Below are 12114 nucleotides of genomic sequence, written 5' to 3' on the forward strand. Positions count from 1 at the left end.
ATCAACTAATTAAGAATGCAATGCTGAGACATCACCTTAGAGGCAACGTCTTTTAGGAACAATGCTGCCAATAGCAGGGTCAAGGAACACGACACCAGCTGCTGTCTACATGCTGGTACCATCTCACAGCCGTGCACGCTTCTGATTTTTATTCTGTATCCCGTACAGCAACTGTGTGGCCTTTGTAAACATTAGCAAGCTTAAAACTCATGATCTTCTACTTCCAAATCACAAGTTTCTTCTCCTGGTGCTGAAGCTAAATTTGTGAGACTTCGTTGTACGTCTTGCATACACAATTTCATATGACAGCCATGTATTACTGAGGAAATGAAGGGGCGTATAGGCTGTGAGGTTCATAAGGAGTCGTGCAGTAAGTTCTGGAGAGCCGCTGCAAGGTTTCCTCGTTTAATCTGATTACTCAGTCCAGTGGAAGGTGAGCTTGAATTGTTCTGAATTATACTTTATCGAACCTCGAGACTGACAAAGTGAATGCGACTACCATATGAAAAATGGATAAAGCCATTCTTTATTACTAATGGCAGTCTTTCTCCAGAGATGATTGTAAATTCCGCTTGCTCTTAGAACACTTGCAGCACAGCTGAAAATAATTATTAAAACACCAAACTCTTTAAAACAGAACCTGTTCTGCCTTGAAAAAAAATCCTTGTTTCATCAAAGAACAAGAGTAAAAGGGTTTGACTGAAGTTTAGCTGAAGGAAGCCTTTGTAAGTGTGACCTGAAGCTTGCCAAAGCTGGGGTGGAAGGAGAGTGTCGGTGGGGACCTGCTGGGGGGCTCAGGAGGGCAGCTGGGACGAATGGTCCTAGTGTTGGACATGGTGGAAACAGGGAGTGAAAGGAATCAAACACGAACCCGCAGATCTGGGTTTCCACAATCTTTACATGGCCTTCGAAGTAAAATGTATGTCATGTTAAGGTCTCTGTGCTGCTAGGTCTTTTGGGAGTTTGGTGCGTGTGTTTTGTTTTGATAGTAAACCCGTTAGTAGGTGGCACCCTTTTTCTTGCCGTTTCTGCTTAATTGGAGTGTGACATATCGGAGACTTGATTTTTACAGTAATGTAATTCAGGGTTTTATTTTTTGCATGAGAGCCACTTCAGCAAACATTATCCAGCAACGCCCAAGCACAAAACCCAAGAAAATCAGTCTTCCGGCACATAATAGATTAATTACAAAATAAAGATTATTTCAATTAAAACTGAAGTCAGTCTATTTCTGGGTTTAAAATTACTATTTCATAATGTACATCACAATGCATAACAGCTTGGGACAGGAAATGACTAATACTTTATCCAATTTAATTTATATAAGTGGAAGCTTAACCTTGATATCTTGGCCATATTTCAACTAGAGCAAACACCCTTATTTATATAAAATTGCCGTGAGACGTTCAGCAACACGAAGTGGCCAGGGCCCGTTGTTTCAAACCTCATCCCCAAGGCTGCCTCTGCAGCACACGCCCCGGTGGCGCCGTGGGATGGTGACTCACGGCTGCAGCAGGGCTGCCCTGAGTCATCGGCCCATGGAGGGAGGCAGCTGGGTGCTCCTCCTCGACCCCTCTCCAAAAAGTCACAGCTCCTCGTGTCTTATCTCGCGGATCTGCTGGCCTCGGGCTTTTGTGAGGAAGAACAGCTTCCTTCCTTGGCCTCTGACCATGTCTCCTGGGAATCTTTAGGTGCTGGGAGATGGGATGCTGTGCCTTGTAGGGTGAGCCCTGAAAGTTGTCCTCCCCGGGGAGGACTCCACCAGGCAGCGAGTGCCTCCTCTTCCCTCCTGGAGCAGAACCCCTGGTAGCCTTTCCAGGTGTCTGGGAGTGGAGAAAAGAAAAATTGCTTTTTGGACAGTTTTTTGATGCAGACTCAGGGCTCTGACTCAACACTGAAAAGGATTGAGTGTTTGCCAGAATGCTAATGTAAGTAATTGGAAGAGCTCCTAAGTGGCTTTAAAGTACAAATGTTTTTAACTACTCATTGTAAAGATATAATGTACCGAAGGTAAGTGGTGTGGAAACACGGTGTCGTGGCATAGAAATGCAGGCTCTTAAAAAATATGGAGGTTTTAAAAATGGAGGTGGTTGTGGCGTGCTCTGTGCCACCAGTAAGTTCATCCTGCGAAGCAGCAGTATCTTTCAGGCCTCCCTGCATCCACCAGTGTTCAGAAATGGAGAAAAGGGGTTGTTCTCCAAGTCTGGGGGTCGTTTTTTGTGTTTTCTGTATAGACTCCTGAGCAAATCACTATTTTAGATGGTTCAATCATCGTCTTACCAACCAGCAGGGCCCCCTCCCACCCTTCCCCGGGTCTGTGGGAGGCAAACAGCTCTTCCTGCACACGGTGAGCCACAGCGCCCATGTGCTGGATGAGGTTTAGAGATGCGGGTTAAGCCCAGCACGGGCAGGAGACCCAGCTACTGCCTGGGACGTGCTGACAGTGCCTGGTGCTGGTGTCCCCTGCCCACACACCAGGGAGGAGGGCACATGCCACGGCGGGGGCGAAGCACTGAGCACCGTGCCAAGAGTCGCTGCGACCTGCTGAAAACTGCAGCATCCCCGAAACTGCCCTGATTTGTGCCAGGATGCGTCAGCTCTTCCAAAGCTTTGGGCGCCCACAGACTCCCGTCCTCACCCCTCCGCTGCAGACAGCACGTCCACTTCACGCAACCGTGTCTGTAATGGATCGTCCCCCTTCTGCTTTCTGCTCCTGTGCTAAGCTTCTGTAATCCCAGCAGAAACTGGTGGTTGTATTTGCATATGGGAGGCCTAAAGCATCTTAAGATTGCACATCCCTTGTTTTAATAAATAACCACAAATCGCTTGAAACTGGGGTGCAAGGGGTGACCTGTTGGATGCACTTGTCCTTTTCCACATGCTCGCTGTTCTGTCCGGTGAGGAGCGTCTGTGCCCTGTGTCCTCTGCCCGTCCATGAGGCCACCAGGGACGGCTGGGTGGCAGAGCTGCTTTCTGACCTTGGTGTTTGGGTTTTACAGCATGTAAGTTGAGAGCCCTTTCCCTTTAAAGGGCTATCCTGGTCTTCTTCCCTCCCCCCCCTCCCCCCCCCATTTGTATAAAATTTGGCATTAGAGAGCCAGTGCCCCTTGGTGGCTCTCCTGCTGCTTGCTGGGAGCAGCCCACGAGCCAGTCCCAGCCGCAGGCTGTTCCCCACCGGGTGTCGGCACACAGGGCATCCCTGCTGTTTGTTTTGTATTCCAAAGCCAAAAGCCTTTTACACCCCTAAATATCTTCATAAATTTCCATAAAATGCACGGGGCAGCCCGCTTTAGACTGTTCCTGGAGAAATTATTATATTTTGCATTTGGTTTATCCTTTAAAAAAGACCTTTTCCTGCATGTCTGTGTGGTGTCGTTGATACAATTTACATCACATCCCTCATATTAATACTCTGATCAATCACTGCTGACAATACAGTGTCTTTGTGTGAGTGGCTGTAGGACAAATGTTTTAGCTTGTGAGAAGAAAATTGTTAGCATTTGAATAGAGAACAGTGCGGGGGAAAGGATTAATAGCCTACTTTGATGGATTAGAATGTAGGGAAATTGCTCAATATTAATATGAAAATGTTTGTGAATTGGCTGTGCGGTTCTGTCAATGGAAAATGAAGGCCAGTGATCATGTCTCCAAGGCCTTATCAGTTCAGACTTGACTCTCACCAAAGACTTTCACACAAAAGACTGATGAGAGCACTAGAAAATAGCTGAATAAGAGCCGCTACAATGAGCGAACCATTCAACCACCAGTGTCACAATGTCAGGTTTTGTGCCCTTTATGTAATATTGTACATCTTTATATTAACATATCTGAATATGAATTTGTAATAAAAGAGGCAAATGAAACTACCTGCTAGACATTTTTATTTCTATAATTTTTGCTTATCTCTGAAATATGACTGGAAAATGAACTAAGGTTAGTCTTAATAAACAACTGTGCTTACAAGTGGGATTTCTTTGTGAGCAGTAGGTTAAGGGTTTCAAATATGGCTGTGTGTTTATTCATGTAAGAAAGGACTGTTTGATGGTGCTGGGAGATGGTGCAGGAAAACTTGTTTCCTATTCCCATAGCTTCAAAACAGATCAAACAGACTGTTTCTTCTGTGTCCTTTGCTCTTAATAAGGTTTTAAATAGACACCAAATGTGGAAGTGTGCCTTGTTATAAGTGCATTTAACATAATTGGTGTATTTCAAGTAACCATCAATACTAAATTATACATCCTTTTCTTGTTTTATATTTTCTACACGCTTTGTCTACCTAAAGGCTGAAATGAAGTTATGCATTATTTGGCTGTTGACTCGCATCTTGTGGAGCTGGACCTCTGGAAAACACGGGCGTATGTTGGTCATGAATTCTACAAGCTGTAAGTACTGCAGAGCAATTTCACATTACCTTTCAAATAGATGCATGATGTGCCTTCCACTACCAGAACTAGCTTAAATCTTAAATCCGGCTTTCCCCTTCCTTTGCGCTGTCTGTATCCCTTTTCTTATGACTCAGTTTCTGACTCAGCTTATCACTTCACCCAAGCTGCTGATGGGCATCGGCCTCGGGGTTGTGCCTTAGAAACTGGATCCAAAGTGACCACAGTGTCAGTAGGTGTTTCTGGAAAAGCTTGCTGCTCTCGCTCACATACTTCGTACCAGCTGATGTGGTAAATCCCTTATTATCTACCAGAATAAGCTCTGGGAACCTGGGTCGTTTCAGTGATGAAATCTCTCACGTGTCGTCAGGTTAAGCCTGCTGACTGTTAGCATGTAGCTTGGCTAACAGATGTCATCCTCCAAGCGCTGGCACTTCTGGTTTATCCGGGCTGATTTCATTTGATGCAGTGGCCTTGATCCAATATAAGATTGCATCATGTGTCCCTCAGATATTTGGACCAGTTTTGCTTCACTTTTACAGTTCAAATGTCTCGTCTTGTGTGAGGTGTGACCTATCCCAAGTAATCTATTTCCAAAGATAACAGGGTTAAGATCATCTCTTAGAATTAGAAACTCCAGTGACACAGTTTTCTTACGTGCCTTGTTAGTTGTCCTGGTGGAAAAAAGCAAAGAAATACGGAAAACAATCCAAAAATTCAAAACTGACCATTGTAAAGTTGGTAGACTTTTTTTTTTAATCAAAATTAAATAACATCAGCTGTTAATGAAAGAAATCTTTTCAGTATTTCATTTCAAAAGTTGTATGACTTCTTTTTGAGAGTGGCAACAGTTTCTTTAAAGTTGAGCTCAGCATTCTAGTAAGGAAAATGGCATGTGTGGATTTCTATTAGAGAAAAGATTTTGGTATAAAAGCTTGACTATAGAAAGACTCTGTCTTTTGCAAGACCTCAATTATAAATACACAACTTTTTAAGCCTCGGGTTTTATATCTAATTAGTACTCCAGTTTCCTTTCCTTACTTGTAAATCACAATCTGGTGCAAAGGCACTGTTTGGCACTTGGCTAGTCGTGACGTACTCTAGTTAGTACTGGATCAATAAATCTTTTATAGCTGGTGCCAAGTCTCCTCAGTGGCTAAAAAAAGGAATTTTGTGCACTTTTCAATAAACGTAAAATAGTGGACTAGAGTTTTAATTACAGTTGTGTGTTCAGTGAGGGGAGTATTTAGCATTAGTAGTTGCAGGATGTGTTGTTCTTCAGATGTTAGCAAACAACCAGTAAGTGTTAAAATATTTTTAAATGAAAGTAGCATAACATTTTCAAATCTGATTTTCACTAAACTCTTTGGAAATTCCTGAAACATACAGTAAGTTCATTTGCCTGAAATGTGAGAGCTCTCTATGTATGTTATATATATGAAATAATTAACGTATGATGTATTTTTGTTCACTTTATTTAATCAGTTTATAGTATTTAGAAAAAATATGTGGATTGTCTCAGTCATTTATTTACACAGTACGCAGTAAACAGGTCTTCAGAATAAGTGGTTAAACTTAATGGGGAAGAACACCAATCTATAAAGAATCTGTTAAGTCTAGAGCTGTTGCAAGTTCAGGCTGTGATTCAAAGCAATGCCAGTATTGCCATATTTTAATAGATTCATCCCATTACGGTATGTTTTGGCAACTTTATCCACAATACTTTTCTTAGGCAATTTTTAAATCTGATTTACTGTGTTTGGGTATTATAATTATTTAAGATTCACTTAGAACCTTGTATAAATGATATCACCCATTAAATAAATTATTTCACGTACAATTTTGCAGAAGAAATGACACCTGGTACTTTATTTTCATCTTTCATTCCTCTGTTCCTTTGTCTCCATAGTAGCAATTAGGAAACACATTTTTGTATGTGTTTGATACTATGTTTGGTAGTGATAAAGATGATTAATGATTCTCTGTGAGTAATCTTCTTAGTATATATAACTAAGAATGTATCTTTGTGGACAGATACAAGAAAACATTCATTTCTCTGCCTGTGCTTGTGGGCAGCTCATGCCAAGCAGGCTGGACATAAACCAATGCTGATCTGTACGCCTTATCGCTGCTCTAATGTCATGTTATACCTGAACTGCTTTTGGTGTGGGAAAGTGAGCGAAGATGAGAGATCAGTGAATAAATTGAGAGACAAAATACGTAAATGAGAGAGCAGGTTCACGTTGATATTTAGGACCAGGCTTGAGGTCTCTATCAACCTGCCCTTGCCACGTGATTCCTCTTTCTGTACCCACATGGATTTATTTATTTTATTTTTTGAGTTTCTTTTTAACAGCTTAAGGCCTTCTAGGACTTTGTCCTTCTTTCAGGTTTGCTACCTCTTCCAGTTGTAGAGGGGTAAATGGACGTTGTAAAATGGCTGGGAGGCAGAAGGGACAAATGCAGGGCTCTGCAGGCTGGCATCCAGACCTGGCATCCTGCCCAGGGCAGCGAGAGGGGTCTTGGGGGGTCTCTAGCAGAGGGGGCTGCAGTACAGATATCGCCCCTTGGCCACGGCTACTTTGAGTAGACATTAAACTACATTGTGAAAAGCCAGTATTTGATGACGTGTTTGTATTTCACCTCCAGTAACCAGAACAATGTTTCCAAACTATTCTGGTACTTGTCGAAGGCCAGATCGAGGGTGGAGGATTTTGTTCATGCAGCAGAACCTTTGCATGACGTGCAAGGAGCAGAGTATTTGCTCATCTAACCTGTGCAGCCTGGAGCGTGACGGCAGAAAGCAGGTCACTCCATTTCTCCCGGAACAAGAGGCCTCAACCCTGCCTTTCTTCCTAGAGAGGAGTGACAGCTCGTAGGACATCACTCTATTGCTTTACTGAAGCATGGGGTGGGTGTACATCCACTATTTTCCTAAAGTGCAGTTTTCTTGCTCATTTTGCTGAAGACACCACAGCAAGCATTCGAGGCCTATACCAAAGGATGTGTGTGATTTAAAGTAGGTGTAACGTCGAGCTTCATACTGAGATGAGAACAGTTTTTAGTTAGCTCTTTCCATGCACGGCGTTTTCCTATTTAAGGAATGACTCTTCAGGAGAGAAGTGATGACCTTAAAAAGAAATGTAAGGTGATATGTAGATACTGTTTTCCACAGTTAAAGGTCACCTTGACTTTTAATCTCGACTGCCATACTTTTCTTCTCATTAAAATATTTGACAAGAATTCTTTGCATGAATGAACAGCACAGAACACCTTAAGACTACTCAATTTTCACTAAGGATGTTGCATTGCCATAATGAAGAATTGTACTGTCAGCTAAAAATCATTATCTGCTACATGCATTAACAAATAAAACATGTGCTTTTATACATTTATTTCCTTGAAGAACCTGTTTTTTCTCATAAGTGGATTAAGCAGCAGCATTGAGTGTTTTCTTAGATTATTTGCTTTTGAATATAAAATGTCTTGCAATAGCACTGAAATAAGAGTTTTTTTCCAAACTCTTTGATTCCAAACAATTGAATATTTTTCATGATTGACTGTAATGATTCATTTCCCATTATGCAACTCTACTCCCATTTTAGTTCAGCAGCACTTGAAAAGTAAAATATTTTTCTGAACATCTGTTGAAGTATCTGCTGTTCTCATGTCTTTCATAGGAGCTGGCCTAAAAATATGAGGCCATTTTAATGTAGAAGCTTTGTTATTCTCTACACCCAGATGTCATTCTGAAATAGAACAAACTCAGGTTTAACTGTCATGAAATCTGACATCATAAATTTTATACCACCGAATAATAAGCCAAAATGGAAATCACTATGCATAATGCAAAAAATCTTGTAACTTGACCTTTACCTAAAAGGAATGATTATATGTAAAAAGAGTCTTGTGAATTAAGAATGTAATTCTTTTCACCTTCTGTAGCTTGAGGGTTGCTGTAGGCGCTGGGTTTTTATTATTATTTTTATCCCACTTAAGGCAGCTTCCAGCACTCAGCTGAGAGGACAGAGAAGCGGAACTGGAGGAAAATAGGTCAGAAAGGGATAGTCCAGGCTTCCCTTGGAAAGCCATCTGTAATCACAGGCACACTGGTAAATTTTTTAAATGGTGTATATTTGCCTAGAGATCATTAGTACATTTTGGGAACATAAATAACTAGCTGACACTGAGGACCAAAGACCAAAATCTCAAATATTCCAAATTGCCGTGAAAAGACCCAGTTCTGAAATTTGTTTAGCATCCCTCGACAACTGCTATTGTTTGTGAAGTAAGTGTTGAAGATGCTCTTTGCCAGCAAGATTCATTACCAAAAAGTCTTTTGTGTTCTAATTAGACTGTGGTTTAATTGCAGTACTCTTAGGATGCTGAATGCGACATTATTCAAGGGCAGTACTAGGACTAGATCTTGCGTGTTTCTACTGAGATCTGGGGTCAGTTAGTAAATTTAAACGTTTTACCTGATTTTTTTTCCGGATCACCCGTTTTCTTGCAAGAACCTAATGTTAATTAATAAGAATACTGATAACAATTTAACGAGTGTTTGAATATTGGAACCAAGTCTTGAGGAAGCTCTAAAAACATGCAGAAAATTGGTTTAACATAGTCGATGGCTTTAGATTCATGATTACAGGAAAAAGAGAACTTCTCTTGACTATCAGAGATCACAAGAGAAAAAGCAACCTCACTTTGTTGCATGTTCACAAAGTATATCACTTGTATTACCTCTTGCTGTGTTTGTCTAATACCATGTGCATTTCTCCCTAATCTGAAATAACAAAATGGCACATTTATGGACTGTTGGCTAAACAGAAGGATTAATACTGTAAAAAAAACAAATAGCTTTCTAAAGCAACAGGAATAAAAAAGTAACCCATATAAAGTCAGGACTGACTCAGATGTAATGCTGATCGTTTTTCATAAACTTTGCACACGTTGACACATCTTTGTATAATTGGCTCCCTCTCATGTCTTTCCTTAAGGTAATCTTTTATTTCTAGCCCGTATGGCTTTGCTGCTTGTTAAATTAGAAATGTATCAGAACAGCACTATTCTGCTGAATATTTTTCAGATTTAGTGCATAAAGCAAAAAGGAAGAATATGAAATGTGTAGGGCACAGTTTCTGTTGACACAGAGAGAAGTCAAATCTCAACCAGTTTTTCAAGAAAATCACCAGAGGATTTCTGAATATGAATTATATCCACAACAAATACCTGCGACCTACTCAGAGCTAGTTAGCATTTTGTGTCATTTAGATGTTTGCAAGGACAATTTTATACCAAAAGCAGTGTATTTCATTTCTGTTTTCAGAGTCTGTCAAGTTGTTTCTGGTTAAATCATCCTCCCAATATGCATTTGGTAGAAGATTGTGCTCTAAGAAGTGCAGCCCTGAACATATCTGAGTCTGTTAACTAAATGCAGTTACAGTGTCAGTAAAAGTCGGATATATCTGCAGGTTTTTTTTCGAGGAAAGTGCTTATGCATATGTGTAGCTCTAAACACTTGAGCAGGCCTATTAGCATCTGCTTATGTGCTTCAAATGACACTTGTGCTTACGTGCCTTTTGAATCAAAATCGTCATTCTGTTTCTGTAGCCAACATTCTCTTGGTCTGGTTGCAAGTTAAGATGCCTCATTTTTCCTATCCAAGTGGGACAGGTAAATTTGCATATTGAGGGAGCCCAGGGAACATCTTCCCGTGCCGAGGCGTAGCAGACCTGCCTCGAGCTCACAGCGCTGAGCCCTCGCGGACGCTGGTACAAGGGTCTGTTACTGCAGATCCTGCACTGCCGCACGCGCCATGCGTGCTGAATGAAGTGTGGTACGTCTTTGTCCCATCAGGTGCTTTCCTTCAGAAATGTGTCACTGGTTCAAAGTCAAGTATGTACCCTTAAGAAGGTTTTTTTTCTTTTTTCCCCTCCGAACAGAACACCGTATCACATTAAGGACCGCTGTAAGTTAAGTGATGGTGACAGAGTTTAGCAGTTCATACCCTTAGAGCAGCCTCGTGACTGAAGGCGAGCTTTGGGACCTTTCCTACAGTATATGCCTGATCTTATACCTGTCAAATATCTCGTGTTAAGAGTGGCTGCAATTGGCCATGCCTCACTGCCATTAAGCAAGGCTAGCCTAAGGAGATGATATGTTTTGTATCTGTTTGAGAAGATTTAAATCTTCTCACTGTCGAGGAAGCTTACTGAGGCAAAAATGGATTTACTAGCTTGTATCAGAGAGGTAAAGCAGATGAACAGTTCTGCACATTCATCTTAGCAGCCACCAGCCTTGTGGTTAGTTATTTATTTAATTTTTAATATATATGTATGTCACTAGTGGGCATCTTCACTGATTTACTTTTCCGTTGGGCACTGTGCTGCTTTCATCTTCACCTGCCAATTTATCAAGGTCATCCTAAAATTAATGCAAGTTGGTGTTTTCATTAGTATTGTCCGAGATGGTGATTTTTCCATTAGAATGATTACTACCAAAATAGTACTGGGGAATGTTTTCTACATCACAAGACACTCTGAAGAGAAAGATGAATTCATCACCATGGAAACATGAGGTTCATTTTATGTAGTTTTGAGTTTATTACTCAACCAGCCTCAGTCACGGCTGACGGTTCTGTTGTGCGGCTTGCTTTTTTAACTGAAGGAATTTTGGAGGCAATCATGGCTGGTTTTAAATCCTGAACCCAATACGACACCCACCTCTTCTGAGTGTTTTTCCAATATGTAGAAACAGCGTGCTACTTGTTGAGCTCCCTCCTTTCTTACATGACAGGACCCCAAATGTATGCCTGATTTAATTCTCAAGCACTTTGCTGGTTGCATTCCCAATTGGCTATGTGAAAGTGAAAATATGGACTTCAGCAGTGAAAAAAATAAGATGATTTCTGCATAACTTGTGGAGCTGAAGCAGTGAGCTATGTCTTAAAAGGTGGCTGAGAATTTATGTGCACAAGCGTGGTAAAACCGTGCTGCGCTTTTAGCCATTGGTAATGCCATAATGAACCACTTTAACGTGATTTTGCCAAAATCCCAGGGGAGGTTAAGTTGCAGTCCATGGCTACTATGGACTGGTTTGATCACGGAGACTACAGGAATAACTTTTACCAAAGTCAGATTGTGCTTTTGTTTTGTTTTTCTGGTGTCTGTTTTTTTGCTTTTGTTTTGCAGTTTACCACTCATAATAAGTGTAATTTGGTACACGAAGAACGCCTCAAGTAACAGGAAACTGCACTGAAAGTGGTGGATAGGGATATCTGTTTGATATTAGAGATTTGAAGTAATAGGAAAAAAGATGGTGTAGCTGGTAAATTTGAATTTAATAGTGAAAAGTGTGGGGTTTCTTTTTTTAACTGTAAAGCCACCACGGTGTTTATGGTGGTGGAATATGAAGAAACAGAAAAGTAGATATGGGGCTTCATAATGAGAGGCAGTCTCAGTAAATATTTTCAAAATATTCAGACTTACTTCTTCTAATGATCCCTTACTGTAACTCCTCGAAGCTGAAGGAAAGATTTCCATGCAGCCACAGCTCCTTGATGGTTACACTGCTCGCTCACAGCTGACATCAGACGAATTCAGAACAGGAACCGTAAAGGTGAAAGCCTTCATGCTCTTCTCCCTAATCTTTTAATCCATTCATATTCTTTGACCTCCAGTATTAGACCTCCCTTATTAAATCCACCTGGGCATGGTAGATTGCTTTCCTC

The 12114-nt window shown here is 41.1% G+C and overlaps 1 protein-coding gene across 1 annotated transcript in view; it reads left to right on the forward strand.

Annotated features, from left to right (window-relative positions):
• The window catches only part of LOC308176832 (uncharacterized protein), a 173530-nt gene that overhangs the window by 30488 nt on the left and 130928 nt on the right, over nucleotides 1-12114 (forward strand). The window contains exon 2 of the mRNA XM_080553102.1: nucleotides 4283-4382. Coding sequence (XP_080409228.1) covers nucleotides 4297-4382 — 86 coding nt within the window. The 5' untranslated portion in view covers nucleotides 4283-4296. The remainder of the gene's footprint in view (nucleotides 1-4282; nucleotides 4383-12114) is intronic.

The sequence above is a fragment of the Anser brachyrhynchus genome (assembly GCF_964034855.1).
Source record: "Anser brachyrhynchus genome assembly, chromosome: 12".
Lineage (NCBI taxonomy): Eukaryota > Metazoa > Chordata > Aves > Anseriformes > Anatidae > Anser > Anser brachyrhynchus.